Consider the following 16,526-nt stretch of genomic DNA (forward strand, 5'->3'; position numbering starts at 1 on the left):
TAAATGAAATTGAGAGAAAAAAAAAAAAACAATGGCAGAATACCCTAATAAAAACAACACCAATAAACCCAATAAAAAACAATACAAAAAAACCCAATAGAAACAACCGTAAACCTTAACAAAAAATAAATGTCAAAAAATCTCAACCAAAAATAATTGCAAGAATCCCTAACAAAAAACAATAGTAACAAAACTCCAACAAAGAGTTACGACAAAAAACTTAAATAAAAAATAAAAACAAAAAATTGTAATAAAAAATAACTCAACAAGAAATAAAAGAAAATGGAGAATGTGCAATCTTGAAAAAGAAAGAAAAATAAAAGAAATCTTGTAGCTTTTAACAATCCATTTGCCTTCCACATCAAGAAATTAGGGTTAGTGATTAGATTTATGAGCACTGAACTTGAGCACCCTCTCCTTAGTAGTCGATTTTCAATTGTGAATTCTATCTAATTGTGCATAACAATTGGTATCGCATCATGCACTAGAACCCATTTATCTGACAATTTTTTGTTTTTAAAAATGAGTATTTTATCCAAAATGATGATGAATTCTCAAAAGATTAATTAACCAATGTGGAGATATTTTACACCTTACTAGAACCAATTTATCTGACAATTTTTTGTTTTTAAAAATGAGTATTTTATTCAAAATTATGATAAATTCTCAAAAGATTAATTAATTAAAAAAGATGAAAAAAATATTAAATTTATAAAATAATTTTTTTATATTTTTGAACTTGAATAATAATTTATTTTTGATATAAATATTTTTTAATATTTTGATGATTTATAAGTGAAGCTTTTTATGTTGAAAAAATGTAGAGGGTTAGTTTTACGAATTCGCTGAACCCCGACCAGCGAGAGTGGGTCCCGGAAAACAGACATGTTGTCGTCCTAATCTCCTCAGAATGTTCAAGGAGGTGCCAAAACGCAGCGTTTCGCGCTCTGCAAAAACCCTTCATCCCGCCAATATACACAACGCAAGCCGCCCTACCTCCCCCTCCCCCTTCCCCTTCCCCTTCTTACTCACTCTTTCCCTCCACTGAGTCAATGATGGAACTCAGTTTAGCCTCCGATTCCCATGCGAACCCACCGTACAATACAGTTTTCATCGACACCAGCCTCGATACCCATATCGCAATGATCGTCTCTAATGTCGATACCGTCGCCGATCTCAAAAGTAATAATACCCCTTCAACACATTATTATTTTTTGTATTATACATTTTCTTAATCTTTCTATTCTTTTATTTTCTCGTCTGCTGATTGTGAGGTTGAATTCTGTTTTAGAAGTATTTTGAAATTCTTTTGTTGTTTTTGAAACCATTGCTTTTTTCTTCTTCTGTATTTTGAGCTGCAATCAAGCAGTTCCCTACTTATCACTTTTAGGTACTTGATTTGCACAAACTAGGTTTGTTTGGTTTTAGCAATAAGACTCGGGGGTTTTGCGGGGGTTTTGTTTTTTGAGGTCAAGGTGGTTGAAATCATAGATTGTTACGGAATTTTAATTTCTTCTTTTTCCATCTGTTGACAGACCCGACAGAGTGTTTATGTGTTGGACCTGGGAAATATTTATAGTTCAATACTCTATTTGTACTGCCTAAATCTGTACATTAGAATTTTTCTTCTTCCTTTCCATTTCTTTGTTTAGAGTGTAATAGTCTGTAAGTGCTATTTAAAATTTTGTGTGAGTTTTCTTCTTCTTCTTCATTTCATTTGGATGGTAAGCACCAAAAATTTTCAATATTGTTAACATTTCTTCCCTGTTAGAACTACATATATAACTGTGGAAATTTATTGGGTTGTGTGGTTGTTTTGTGACAATACAAGTGCATTGTCTAAGAATTTAATGTGGGAGCATTCGGAAGATGATTTATTGAAACAAAATTGAGTGAATTCTTTGCAAGAAAATTTGAAGAATTTATGATAAATTGGATTTTGCAGGGTAGATTGTGTGTTGTTGGACTCTGGTTACTCGTTTTATCATTATTGTTTTTGAGCATCATCATTATTCACCTTAGCTCTTAACTATGGGAAATGAATTCTTACTAGTTTTGCATGCTATGAAAATCCATATCTTCAATCTAGATGACAGGGATTTATCTAATGCTCTTCTGGCATTGCATAAATTGAAAAGAGCATAATCTTCAACCAGATTGTGGGATTTTTAACTTATTCTATTAACCATTAATCACTATCAGAAGACATTATTTTCAATTAATAAATGGAGTCTCAAAATCTTCTATTATATTACTATTGCATTTTTTTTTGGCATTCCCCACTTTAGGAGCCTTCATTCAGGTCTAATACCTTATTGGTGCTTTCAAACCTTTCTCATAAAGGTCCATATTCTCTTAACGGTATGTGATCACATTTCAAAAATTTTGTATTCCTTGTCCCTGACAAATTGCTCCTTCAATACTTACAATCTGTGCTTTTTATGAATCAATGATACCTTATGTCGAACAGTTCTTGTTTTGTCTTACTTGAAGCCAAAGCCAAAATTTTGTTTTCCTTTCTTTTTCTCTTTTTCTATCTATCTATCTGTTTATCTATATCTATCTATATATATTATAGTTGTATGTCTTTATATAGACTATACTTGAAAGTTGAACTTTTCTGTGATAGAAGAAATTGTTGGCTACTAATGTGAGTGTCCATAATTTTTTTTTTCCTTTTTCTTTCTTATTTCTGTAGATCTGTTTGGCTGGTAGGAAAATTTTGAAGACTTGTTCAATACAGAATATTCAGATGAAATTGTTGAACTTTTTAAAATAAAGCTGGTTATTATAAACTTGAGGCTGCAGGTGTTGATTGTCCCTCTGTTTATTTCCCAAACTTGGGGATATTTATTGGTAATTTAGTTGCCACCTTTATGAGTATTATGGAAGCTATCACTATTCACCTTGTTACATGAAATATAAGAGAGGAATGGTCCTGTAGCAATGACATATTAAAGGAATTTGTTTTTTAATCTAACCAGCATCTGAAATGAGATTGCATGTCCTTTTCTTGATGTTTGTTCCTTTTGGTCTTTGGAAAAATTAGTTGCTTAGTATTCCTTTCATCTCCTGTAAAAGAAGGGTGTTATTTTCTATGACCTGTGTTTCTTGTTTTCTGCTGCAAATTGGTCATTTTTGGTCATGATTCTTAGTTTTCTTAAAATTGGTTCCAACTGATGCAGCTTTTGTGTAGTTGACATATTCTGAAGCTCGTCTAATAACAACACCAAGACCTGGAAACATTACAATATCTGTTCTCATTGAAGGAGTAGAGTTGTTTTTTGGTTTTCATTAGAAAGAGATATTAAGTCATATTTTATCTTCAGCTTGTATTGATAATGTGCCATTTCCCTTCTTGATCAATTGCATTTTCAAATCCATGTTGTTGGCTTGCAGAGAAAATACTGCTTGAACACCCCCTGTGCTTTTCTAGCATTGGAAAGATAAAGATTCATGCTTTAAAGGTATTCGTCTTTCTCATTCACAATAGAACTATTAACTGTCTTGCTTGTTGATTGTATCCTTAACATGGACAAGGTTTTTAATCCTTACAGGTCAAGAGAAAAGGATTCTTTTATCACCTCTCAGACTCCATGTTTGTTAGAAGTGCTTTCGATGGGGTTAAAAGAACTTGGTTCCTCCATGTTGATGCTTCTAGTTCAGTGGAGCAGAGTGAAAATCAGCTCGCATGTAATCCTGATTCTGGCAACCTACTACTGTGTCTTCCTTCAGCAGATGAGTTGATCTTCAACCTGATGAACCTTCTAAAAAGTTGTCTGTCCTTGATGAATCATCATTGCCCCAAATTAAGGCCAACCAGTCCGCAATGAGAAAGTTCTTAGTGCTGATGAATTTGGTTCTGGTGATCCCATTGTTGAACGATCAAAAGTTCTAGAGATGGAAGTTAAACATATTAATGATGATCATCACAAAACTTCATTTGTTTCCAACAAGAAGTCAGATCCTGAGGAGAAATGCAACCTGTATAGTGGGGAGATTGAATTACCTGGGAGACATACTAACCAGAAGAAAAATGACAACAAAATTGATGATATGCAATATAATGGTTCATTGGAAGGAGCTTTAAAAACTGAGCCCATTCCAAAGAAAAGGCAAAAGATTAAAAATAAACACAAAGATGCATTATCTGATCATGCTTTGAAAGAAGACAATGCTCCTCCTTTTCATGCATCTGGTAAAGATACATCACAGCAAGAGAATGTAATCCTGGAGAATCCTGTAGGCAATGCAGGTGTCAAAGTTCCAAATGTTATGAAGATGGGAAACAAACAGATTAGTGATGACCCTGGTGAAAAATCTTCTTCTGAAATCAGTAAGAGATCAGATTATGGGGTACAGAAGAAACATGATCCGTGTGAGGAGATTCAGGTTCAAGGAACACATGTTGAATGCCATGATATCAAACTGAAGGATACAATTGATGTGCAATGCAATAGTTCTCTGGGAGGAATTGCACAACCTAAGCCTGCTGCAAAGAAAAGCGTAAGATTGTAAAGAATAATGAGTCTGAAGGTCCTGTGAAAGAGAATGAGGCTCTGCTCTGTAATTTTAATAAAGAAACTTCAGAGGCCAAGATTGGAAGCACTGAGAACACTTTGGAGAATGAACAGAAGATTATAAATTTTAATTTAGAAGGTTTGCCTACTCAACCCCCAGAACCTAACTGTTTGATTAGAACCAGTTCAAGCACTGGGAAGAGGAAAAGGAAAAAGAAATCATCCAATCCTTGTAGCCAAGCAGTCTCAGAAATTCCTTCGGAGAAAGATGCTAGGCAAGAGAGTTCAAATGCAACAGTGGAAATTAACCACAAGGATTCTGGTAGAGAATTTGATACCGCAATTGTTCCAGGAGAGAGCATCCAGGATGCCACCCATAGCAGACCTTATGCTCTCTCTCTTAAGGAAAAGTACAGTGGTCCTGTCCAAGCAGTAGAAATACCCAGTTTATCACCCGGTGAGATTTCGCTGTTGCATCAGTATGCTGTTTTGAAGAAATATTGCTTCTTTTGGTTAATTTGTCTTGAGTTCCTGTTAAGGAAAAGTATATAACGACATCTTTTGTTAACATTACTTCTTATTCTTTTGCAGACATTGATATGAATGAAGCTGATGCTAGCAATATGGGAAGAAAAAGTGATGTATCTGAACTAGGAGCTGCTTACGAAGTTAAAAGAACAAAAAGTTCAAAGAAGCATCATGCTGTTGATGGGAGAGACCTTTCAGTTAAAGAGCTCGATAGCCTCAGAAAGGACTTAGAGCTTTCTGAACAAGAGAATGTTGTCCCTGGTGATCATCTGAAACTTGGGATTGATCAAACTGATAAAAGTGAGGGAGAAAAAGAAATGTCATTGAACAATGATCCTAACGGGATGCTGTCTGAAAAGTGCAGATTGTCTAGATGTGATGGATCGGAAATGAACATGAAAGAGGTGACCGCCTCTTCTAAATTATTGGATGCCAGTGTGGGTATGGAACATCAGAAACCTGCAGTTAAGAGAAAGAAGTCAAAGAAAGCTAAGAACTCAGTTGAAGGAACACCAGTTGGATCCAATATGGAACATGCTAAAGATACTTTGGATGGCTTTGCTTCAACTGAGCCTCACAATGCTTTTAACGGCAATCATTCCAGTAATGAAGCTGATAAGGGGGAAAGCATCTTGTCTCAAACAGAAAGGACGGAAGTATTGAAAACAAAAGTGAGAAATACTTCTCTTTTGGGTGTTGATAGGGAAATTGATGCGATGAGTGGAAATGAAATGGAATCCTTTCATCTAACTCATATCGGTAAACCTCAAGTGAACACGGAAGCCATGGCAGATGCTAAAGTGAGAAAGAAAACAAAGAAACAAAGTTCTACTGCAAAGAATCTTCCAGATTTGCAAAAGAAAGAGCTAGATGTTGGCCCTGAAGTTTCGACCTCTTCCACTCATAAAATGAAGGTTGATGTTCCATCAAAAATCAAAAGGAAAACTAAATCAGTGAAGACTAGTTCCACAAATCAGTTCAAGAGATCGAAGTTGGGAACTGAGAAAGATGCTGGGACTGAAGTTGAATCTCTTCATCCTAAACAGGATTCTGGGACTTTTGACTCTTCTCAAATTCCGTCATCATATGCACTGGAAAATAACCCTGTGGGGAGGCCTCTTGAAGCTAATGTTGACGGTAACCTCCTTAAACTTGCATGCATTAATGAAGCCAATGATCACAAGGAAGTTTCTAGCTGTCAAAGTGATATGGTTAATATGCCTAGACAATCACTGCATAAAGTTGTTGCTCCTGCTCAAGTACTTGCTGACGAGGATACTAAAGTGAAAAGATCAGAAAGAGTCTCCAAGACTAATAAGAACAAAAAAATATCTAATGTCGATTCGGTAGCCACCTCACGTGATCTACAGAACTCCTTAAAGACCAACAAGAGCCAGGATGTTGAAAAAAAATCTGAAGGTGACAATCAACTTCAGGATCCATTATCCATGGATGGACATAACAAACTCATGCCTGAGTCTGACAGCAAGTTTTCAAAAGTTTCCAGAAATGATTTGAAATCTCCTCATGACATTGGTAAGTTTGATACAATTCCTGAGGAAATCAGATGGCCTAATGTTGTTAATGCTTCTGGCACCAGTAGCACCGCCCATGCCTTTTTGAAAGAAAATGGTAAAGCCTCTTTATCTACCTCGAGTTCAGACAGTTCAGAGGACAGAACTTACCAAAATAAAAGGGGTAAGCGTCAGTCAAATTTGGACCGTTATCGTGTGACAGTTAGAAAAGCTCCCAGAAAAAATCCTGGAGAAGTTGTGAACAGTTCTCACCAAAGGAAGAGTCTATTAGCTACATATGGATCTATTTTTAATGATGGTGGCAGTGAAAGTTCTGAAGATCATAATGGTGTTGAGAATTCAGATGCCAGCACTAGAACACCATCAGATAGTTCAGCTTCATCTGACTACACAGAAGGAGAAAACAATCAACATCTGGACTCATCACATGGTAATTCTAAGCTTTTCTATTTATTCCTTTTGCCTGTAATGATTGATTACATCATGTGTTTATTAGCAGATAAACTGCATATGTATCATTTTGCTTCTCCTTTAACCATAAGATAAGATTAAATATTTTGAGTAAATAAATCTCTCACTCAATGCTTTTATATTCTGATAATCCGGTCCTGATTGGTGAACTTCTCAAACCCATCTCATCTGAATTGTACATTATTTCATTATGCTTATCAAATCAGGTAGGCGCTTTTCTATCTCTGAGGGTTACAGTATCAATATAATGCTCTTTTTAACTTCCAGAACTCCCCTTTTTACACTTTCTCAGAAAGATGGTGGGTGTATCCTGCATCTTTCAGATATTTTTCAGTGAAACATGATCAATAAAATTGTTTAGATTTTTTTCCTTTTTTCCTTTTTCTTTTTCCCTCCCTAGCTAGTAATTGAAACATTCAACAATGATGTGTGAATGTAGTACCACAGATAAATAATTGAATGTTAATTCTTTCTTACTACCCTGGAGTTTACACTATTGTGCTTACTAATCCCTGAAACTTCCTGAAACTATCTTATTTGTATTGTTCCCTTTACAGCAAACATTTTCTAGGATAAGAACTGATCAATAACTTTCATTTAATTTTTTTACAGGATTGTACAGCGCAAAAAGAAATGAAAGTGGTGCCAAAAGTATTGGAAAATCAAAGTAAGTTCAATTTTAGTTTGAAATTATATGCTCTTTTCCATTACAAGATATAGATCTTGTCAAACTGTAGTGATTGTGATAATTAGAAACTTATTTATGTTGTCAATATTTACAGTGCATTTGGAAGTGTTTTTAGTAGAATTGTTTTCTCAGGAAGTGTTTTTCGAATAATCACATATTAAGGGTGTGTTTGGTAGTGATTTTAAGAAATGTTTTTAGTCTTTTTAATACCTAAAAGATAAAAAAATTCAGCTATTACAAAAGTTAAAAACACTTCCTAGAATCACTACCAAACGTATTTTATAAGTGTTTCTTTCAAAAACACTAAAAGTGATTTTTTAATGCTACAAGTGATTTTTCAAATTTTTAAAAGTGTTTTATAAATTTTGTCAAATATCTTATGTTTTTTCAAAAACACTTTTTATGCTAAAAGTACTTCCTAAAATCACTACCAAACAGACTCTTATTAACTTAATGAACTGTTTGACATACTCTTCACTGGCAGCCTGCCAGTACATCGTATGCTTCTCTTGGTGGTTGTTTGTACTACAAGTTTTTGGAAACATAACAGCTGAGGTTGGAAGTGTTTGGTCTTACCTCAAATGTTGTCAGTATTCTTTTGTTTTGACCTGTTTTGGCAAAAAACTTGTACACAAACCTTGGATTTCCCATTTTGTCTGCATTTATTTGGAACAATTTCCTAGGCTTGTAGGTTTTTACACAGATTTGGTTCTTTCATTTCATTTTCTGAAAAGAATTCGTTTTATCAAATTTTTTTCTTTATTTAGAGAAAATATACACAGTTATTTATTAATTTGATTAGATGTGAATCCACGATTATTCATAAATTCATAGTGCCTAACCTTTGATACAGAGCTGCAATTTCATCTGCTACGAGTAGGTTCCTTTCACAGTGAAAAAGAAAAGAATAAAGAATAAGAATTGGTCATGAAAACAAGACAAGTTCAAATACCATTGCCATCATAAAAAAAAATAAAGTTTTCCCAATTATGGTTGTTTTTTTTTTCCTTTTCCTTTTCTAATTGGCTAGGAATTTATTATGTATTTCTTCTGTCCATGTGTAACCATTGTTATTTGTCTGCTTGGAGTAGCTCCTCAGGGTCAAAGAATGTAACCATGGATGTGATCCTCAGAAGTTCAAGCCGATTCAAGAAGGCAAAGCTTACTGCTTCACAGTCAGAACTGAATGACACTGAAAGCCAGCCTGTTGAGTTTGTTCCTGATAGTCAAGCAAACTTGTGAATGGAGGGTGCTAGTCTTGCTGGGCAATTTTGGGAATTTTTTTTCTTTTTTTAATTTCTGGGAGCTATTTCGGAAGCCTTTTTCAGTATTATGCACAAGTTGCTCTTGAGTTTTGGGATTGCATTACTTAAAAAAAAAAAATTGGTATTTGCTGGTCTTGGCCAAGAAAATCTGATAATTTTTTCATATTAGAGAATGTGGAGCTTTTTGTAACGAACAGAGATTGAATGTGGTCTGAATGCATGTGTTGTTGAACTTGAATTAGTGGAACGGAACATTTTTCATGGATTTTGGTGTTGAAAGGATTGTATTAAGGTATATTATTATTATAGAAAACCAGGAAATTTGAAGCAGCCCTATGCGCATGGGCCATGGTACATAGAATGGTTCACCAAGTGGGAATGACCTCCTAAAATCAATATAGGATACTGATTCGAGTTGACTCTTCACTTCTGTTCATCAGAAATTCAATAAGCCTCCGAATGGGATAAAATGTGTTGACTCATTCATTGTCTGTTTGTCTTGTGATTGGGAGTTTGGTACAACAAACCATGCGATTATATTCAATACGTTGGGTAGCAATACTAAATTCGAATCCAAAGGACACACGCCTCATGCCATACGATGCTAAACAAGTTACCGTCCTACTTCAACACTGCATTGCAATGGCCCATTGATTAAATTGATCAAATAAACCATTCTTGCAAAGGACTTGATTCGTCCTTATTGTCTTTTGTTTATGTTCCTCCTAATGATGCATGTAACATGACTTCAATGATATCTAGTGTGTGTTATGTCCCGTAAAGAGGCATCCAATTCATTCTACTTGTCCCGCTTGCTTGGACGTCCTGCATCCCTACTCTCAAGTCAGACCATAATTTGTAGCATTTTCAACTTTGATTCAAACTTCATTTTAGTATTACCCTAATTGGTCTGGTCCCACTGAAAATGAACCTTTGCCCGCTCTTTCATCGTTTCTCATTATTCCTTGAAAAATAAAATTTGAAATGCGTAAATAAAACACTATGACGTCTCCTCTTGCCACATTTAATTATACAACAAATACAGAATCAATCATCTATTCTACCAACCATTGAAGGGTAAAGACGATTATATTTTATTTTAAAAAAAGAAAATGATGATTTTATTATTATTATTATTATTAAAAATGAAAAAAAAATTGCATTACATTTTCTTCGAACAGCTTGTTTAAACGAAAAAATTTAGATTTGCATGCGGAAAAAGGAGAAAGCTGTTAAATTGGGTTCAGTAAGATGGTTTTGAAATATGTGTAAGACTGAAGGCAATGCCGGCAAACAAACCTACGTACATTCCTCCTATCCGACAAGCTCACTCTACATTTCCAAACCAACAAGCAAGCCAAATTTCGATACAAACAATCCTCAAGACTTCAACTAACGTTTTATGACCGTGTGATGATCCCAACTTGCGAAATCAAAATCAGGAGCGTCCGATCAATTTCTTTTTCCGGAAAACCACTTCTGTGTCCAACCCGAACCCGTCTACGGTGCGAACATGGACCACCTCCGACCTTCCAAACATCTCTGTCAACGGTCTCACGCTGTATAAATCATTGGCAGAGTACTTATCAGACCGTCGCGACAGCGCCAAGTGTAGAACGCAGACCCCGCCGGGCCTCAACGTCCGTTCGATCTCCCCAACGAACTTGTCCGGATACAGCGCGTGGTCGAAAACATTGGAGAACTCGAAATCGAATGTGTCGTTCTTGAACGGCTGGTTATGGAAGTCGCCCTTCAACACCAAGGGCGGGTAGGGAACCAGGTCGATTCCCACCGAGTCCGCCACTCCAACTCGCCTCAGCGCTTCCACCTCTTGCCCCACTCGGGCGCCGATGCACAGCGCTTTGGACTCGTTCTTGAGTAGTTGTTTCTGCTTGAGGTCTTGGAAGAATTGAGCGAAGACGTTGATCTTTCTGTCCCAGTCACGGGTGGTCCATATCTTTCTGAGTTTGGGATTGAGGGTTTTGTTGAGCTGGAGCTGTAAGTAGGCTTCGTAGGAGGTGTAGCCAGGGCGGATACGGAGGTCGCCGGAGGGTTGGTTTCCGGGTGGTGGGTCTGTAGTTTTATGGCGGAGGGATTGGAAAGAGAATAGGAGGAGGAGGATAGGGATGGATACAAAGAGAGAGAAGAAGAAGTATTTGAGAAAGAGTGGCTTGGTTTTGGTCTTCATGTCTGCATGACGGTTTTCCCTGGTGGACGCTAACTTCTCAAAGTAGAATCAACTGGCTATTGCATGGGAGGAAAATTGGAAAAGAAACCGAAAGAAAAGAACAGAAAATAAAAGAAAATCCATTGCATGAGAACAGTTAATGCAAAAGAAAGAGAAAGAAAATAAGTGGGAAACTGAACAAGGACGGGAAGAAGGTGGAAGAAGAGAAAGGAACTTAAATAAAATAATAAAATTATAAACAAACCAAGCAGAGATGAACATTTGGTGTGGAGTGGGCATGCACTTGTCAATGTGGCGGTTGTTTTGGACGATTTCTCTTTTATCTTATGCTTACCATCACACCCTACGCACAATCCACAAAGTGGGATAAACGCGGACGGCCTTCAAACAATCTGTATTTAGATATCATTAACATCGCCTTATTTTATACTTAGTATAAATCACTTTCAACTTAAAGGTTTCTAAAGATTTTGTAATTTATAACTTTTAAAAAAAAAATATTTTCTAAATTGTTCCCTTAATGAATTTACTTGTCCACATATTAAGTCAAATGTTAGTTGAAACTTTGAGGGAGAAAGTGGAATATGAACATCATATTGATACTGTGCATGCCAAATATTAATGGTTCTTAACAATGGAGTTTCTCTGTATAATAATGAAGATCATGTATGTCCCATGGCTAAACAGCTTGTCCATTACGTTCTCTACAGTTTTCCCAATGAGTGGCCCCATGGGTCACCATCTCTTTTTAAATTATGCTATCCTAGAGATTGGCATCTGATATCATATTCCATTGGTCCTCATCACTCCACTAATTTCATAATTGCATAGTTAATCTTATTATATGAAAAGATTAGTATCAAAGAAATTAAAACAAGCTTACCCTACATGAAGAAAGTGACTGGAAATTTACATGAGGCCAGTCCTAAAATTCAGAAAAGAGAGAAAAAAGAAAAAAGAACTTATGTACTCCTGTCAATGGCAATTTGTTGAAAGCAACTTTATACAAATCAAAATATGCCCGGACTATTAAAATGTGATGATTGAATCAATTACAGTTAAAAAGTTTATGCTTATCCATTTGGCAAAAAAAAAAAAGGGAATGCTGAGTTTGAATTTAGGGCAAACCCCCCTCCTCTAGACCCTTTTTTGGGTTATTACCTAAGTAATTATGAAGTTGGTGAGCCGACCCGTAAGGCTTTTAGAAAAAGGAACTTGAGCATCAGACTGAGAGAGGGCAACTTTTTTGCTTTCAACCAAAGCATATTGTATTACAATAGAAAATGCTTGCAACTCCGGATGCCTTTTCCAAAATGGTGCACCGAAAGATATAATGACGTGAGAGAGAGAGAGGGAGAGCGAGATTTGCAAGAATCAACGTTGAGAATGCTTCTATCATGTGTGGTTAGGACCAGGGTTTAGAAGGTTAATTGCTCTAAACATCCCACCCGTATGAGTAAGAGATGAAATGAACCCAGCCCAAACTGGGTCCACATTCATATTTGTGAGCCCACGTAGAGCCCAAGCACACTAGTTCCATGGGGCTCGTCTTGGTCCGCCCAAGCACACTGTTAAGACGAGAATTGAATCTCATCAGAGAGTGATGATTTTCGTTTCATTCCGTGTACTGAGAAGATTCCCTGGTTTCTTCTTATGCATGAACAAAGTCATACCATTGAATCTGCAAATGTTTACATGGCATGCTTAAGAAAACAAGAAGGCTGAAAGCGTCTCACAAACAAACCAATCAAAATACTCAATGGAGATACCAAATTTTCGCTGTCAAAACATGTTTGTACTCTGAATTTGGAGATGGGGCAACTCTTTGATGGCTTGATTAGATAGCTATACCAGGGAATCGAAAAATGCAAAATCATATATATAGTTTCTAATGGACTTGGGCTGAGATATACAATTACACATAAAATGTACTGGTAACTCATATATAACAACATTGACACATACTCTCTGAGCAATCATAATCCAACCCAAGAGATAAAAAAACAGACGTTCATTCATAGGAGGTGAAATTACAATTAGTTTCAAGGCACTGCACCCCTCAAAATGCTTCCTCATTCAGATCTCATCCTGTTGAGCTGGTTCAGAGCCGGTTGTAGAATATTGTACAGAACCCAGAGAATAGCTGGAGTCACAACAAAGAGCAGAAGCTGTCCCCGGTTATCAGAAGACGCAGCATCTGCAAGCGTGGCAATTTCACCGGCTGATGCATGGGGCGTCAACATGAACCCTGATGCCGCCAATCCACCAAGGCCAAGCCCGATGATGACCCCCTTGGTGCTGCGCATTTTGTTGAGCTGGTTGAGAGCTGGTTGGAGGATGTTGAAGAGCACCCAAGCTATGGCTGGGATTATAGGCAGCAAAAGCGCGAGGCCACGGTTGTCGCCGTCGGCTATCTCCGCGATTTGTTGAGCTGCCAAGGCAGGATCGCAGGAGCTCAAGGTCGAGAAGATGGCTCCGGCGATGGCAGTACCTGCTAGGGAAGTTGACAAGTTTTGGTTCTCGGATGATTTCAGGGTGGTGAGGCCTTTTGGGAGGTTCTGGATGGAGAGGAGGGAGATGGGTTTTGCGGTTGGCTTGGAGAGGTTGAGGTTCTTGGGAGAATTGATGCTCAAGCATTTGGCGTTGAGCATGGCCATTGTCGCTATGGTTGCTGCCATTGATGATGTTGCTTGTGTGCTTCGGCTTTAGTTTTGGCAATCTGAGTAGTGGCTTTGGGGAGGTTGTCAGTGGCTAAGACTTGGGTGAGATGGAAGTGGAAGATTATAGATGTGAAGGGAAGGCATATGGGTATCCAATAGAATTGGGCTCTCCAGATTCTACTCTTATCCAGAAGGTGTGATTGGTGCTCTCTGGGCCTCATATTCCGTGTTTCTTATCACATCCTTACCACTAAACTGTAAGGATACCTAAGCACACCATTTTGTAGATATTAATCCCTTATTTAAGCCTTTAACCAGTATTAACCTTTTCATAATCATAGCCCATGATGCCTAAGGTTCATGCCTTCTGCGTGGCCCAATCACAGGGAAGCCCAACTGGACCTGGTCACACTAGGGTCAATTTAGGGACCTTTCATGGTGGAGGTTTATATTTTTTTAAGGTGTTACAGAGGAAGTTCAAAATTAACTTCCTATGTAGCAATTTTTACTAATCAAAATTGTCTTCAAAAAGGCATTTCAGAAATTTGTGCCAATAATTGGTTGGTCACAAATGGGTTTTTCTTTGTGCATCCAATAGTATGACAACCATTAAAATTACTTTCTAATGATCAAGTCACCTCCTATCGTGATCAAGTATTTTTCAGTTAATCATGGCAAATTTGTTGATTATGATTCAACCCACGTTTGAGCAGCAACTACTAAAATGTGAAAAGTAAAGATTTTAATTTTTTATGAATTAAAATATCAAAATCATCTACATGCATATCTTTGTGGTTGTTATCAGATTGACATATCAGAAAAACTTTTAAAATAACAAGAGAGAGATGTGTATGGATATAATATTAACATACGGTAGTTTTGTAGTATCAAACAAACAAAATTTGAGGAAAGAATATCATTTCGTAGTCTTTGTCAAGAAGTTATCTACTGGAAGAACACATCCTGTTGAGGAAATTGAAATGGAACTTAATCTTATCCACTTCACACCAGGCCACATAAGAAAATTAACAACAAAGATAATCCGACTATTGAATCATGGCTACGTGTCAATTTCATTGTCTGAAGACTTAAATTGATTGGCACCTTTGATATTGTTTATTTGGCTTATAAGGATGCAAAAGGCAATCTACGCAATTATCATCAAGGTATGTGTAGGTTCAAGAGAGAATGAAACATGCAAGACATATATAAGTTCAAAAGAGGACGATTTGGGACCAACAATTAGGGGTAACTATGATACCAACTCCCTACATTAAAATGACTCGTAAGCGGATGTTGGTACATTTAATGTGATGAAATGAACATTTAATTTGATTAAAATGTCTTCCTCATTATTATAAAGTGTGTAAGATCTTACTCTAAAATCAAAGAACCTATGAATTAATGAAGTATAGTTGACATGCATGGTTCAACCATTGACATATGTGAAACAAGACTAATTAGTTTAAGAGAAACACCTAAGAGGGGGTAAATTGGGTTTTTAAATCTTTTTGAAAAACTATTTTCAAGCAACAATGAAACAACAATAAAAATAAAGAGATATGGAATAAAGAATTCACAAGCACTAATTTTATGGTGGTTCAACTAATTCTACTTACATTCACTTTCCTCAAGCTTCTCCCAAGTGGGGGTTCTACTAATTTGAAACTTAAACCAAGTTCCTAAGTCTTTATAATTGGATTTTTGACTCCAATGGGCAATACAATCAATCCTTCAAGTTTATTCTCAACTTGAAGACTAAACAGTTAGCCTTAATTACTTAAAGAACAAAGTTTTATAACACTCAATTGAGCGAAATTAATGGGCAAGCACAAGAAAGGCTAGGATGAGAGCTTTGAATGTGAGAAATAAGTAGTTGAAGAGTTAAATGTAGGTGTTCTCTTATCAATAAATGAAAGAGAGTCCTTTATTTATAGGTTTTTAGTCTCAAACACCTAAGGAGACACCAACTAGTCTTTCTTTCTTGGTTGAGTTTCGATTGATTGGTTGACTAACTATTGGGAATTAAATGTTTGGAAGTTGATCGTTGGAAGCTTGATCAGGCTTTGATCGAGCAAAGGGTACCTTCAACCAAGAAAGGGTATTCCTCGATCGAGAAGATAAGGCTACTAGATAAGAAAGAAAGTTCAATGCACTCCTTGACCGATCCTTAATGGAGAAAAAGTAATTGGTCGGCTAATTTCCTAACAGGTTAAGCCTATCCTTGATCGAATGGCCATTTTTTTGCCTAAAAATCTATCTTTTTTCATTTCAATTTGTCCTACCACTTAGACAATATCTTTAAGCACTTTTATAAAACCAAATTGAGAGGTTTTTGTCTAAGGTTTTGGATTAAAACTTGAATTTATAAAAATATCACTTCTAAAGCTTAAAACAAGTGTGAAAATGATGCATAAATGAATTGAAACTCCTACATGCACCCAAGTATCTTGCTTATATTAAGTCCCTAGATGTAAACAATCTTCATGCATACTTGATCTTGCACTCTTTTGATCATTTGGTAAATAACTTGATTTTCCAATTCAATTTTGCAATTAACACTTGAAACTCATCTTGATTTTAACTCATTAGCGAATTAGCTATGATTTATTATTATCAAAACTCACTTAAGAGAACTTTTAGGCTAACAATTTTTTATTATTTATTATTT

The 16,526-nt window shown here is 36.3% G+C and overlaps 3 protein-coding genes across 3 annotated transcripts; 1 reads left to right on the plus strand and 2 right to left on the minus strand.

Annotated features, from left to right (window-relative positions):
* The first annotated feature begins 888 nt into the window (after nt 1-888).
* LOC117919813 lies at nt 889-9,272 on the plus strand. The gene is made up of 6 exons (XM_034837079.1): nt 889-1,182; nt 3,400-3,467; nt 3,558-4,977; nt 5,112-7,013; nt 7,667-7,721; nt 8,834-9,272. Exons 4-6 carry the CDS (start codon nt 5,120-5,122, stop codon nt 8,982-8,984), a joined length of 2,100 nt encoding a protein of 699 aa, XP_034692970.1. The 5' UTR covers nt 889-1,182; nt 3,400-3,467; nt 3,558-4,977; nt 5,112-5,119; the 3' UTR covers nt 8,985-9,272.
* A 946-nt stretch (nt 9,273-10,218) lies between these two features.
* Nucleotides 10,219-11,473, minus strand: LOC117921955. The gene has a single exon (XM_034839900.1). The coding sequence runs from the start codon at nt 11,193-11,195 to the stop codon at nt 10,446-10,448; it is 750 nt and encodes a 249-aa protein (XP_034695791.1). The 5' UTR covers nt 11,196-11,473; the 3' UTR covers nt 10,219-10,445.
* Nucleotides 11,474-13,050: 1,577 nt separating this feature from the next.
* Nucleotides 13,051-13,976, minus strand: LOC117923470 (photosystem II core complex proteins psbY, chloroplastic). The gene has a single exon (XM_034841808.1). The coding sequence runs from the start codon at nt 13,871-13,873 to the stop codon at nt 13,268-13,270; it is 606 nt and encodes a 201-aa protein (XP_034697699.1). The 5' UTR covers nt 13,874-13,976; the 3' UTR covers nt 13,051-13,267.
* Nucleotides 13,977-16,526: the final 2,550 nt, after the last annotated feature.

This window comes from Vitis riparia, chromosome 1 (genome assembly GCF_004353265.1).
Source record: "Vitis riparia cultivar Riparia Gloire de Montpellier isolate 1030 chromosome 1, EGFV_Vit.rip_1.0, whole genome shotgun sequence".
Lineage (NCBI taxonomy): Eukaryota > Viridiplantae > Streptophyta > Magnoliopsida > Vitales > Vitaceae > Vitis > Vitis riparia.

Coding starts and splice junctions, on each gene's coding strand:
- LOC117919813 (XM_034837079.1), top strand. CDS start 5,120: ATGAATGAAGCTGATGCTAGCAATATGGGAAGAAAAAGTGATGTATCT. Junction 7,014..7,666: donor ACATCTGGACTCATCACATG/GTAATTCTAAGC, acceptor ATTTTTTTACAG/GATTGTACAGCGCAAAAAGA. Junction 7,722..8,833: donor AAAAGTATTGGAAAATCAAA/GTAAGTTCAATT, acceptor TGCTTGGAGTAG/CTCCTCAGGGTCAAAGAATG.
- LOC117921955 (XM_034839900.1), bottom strand. CDS start 11,195: ATGAAGACCAAAACCAAGCCACTCTTTCTCAAATACTTCTTCTTCTCT.
- LOC117923470 (XM_034841808.1), bottom strand. CDS start 13,873: ATGGCAGCAACCATAGCGACAATGGCCATGCTCAACGCCAAATGCTTG.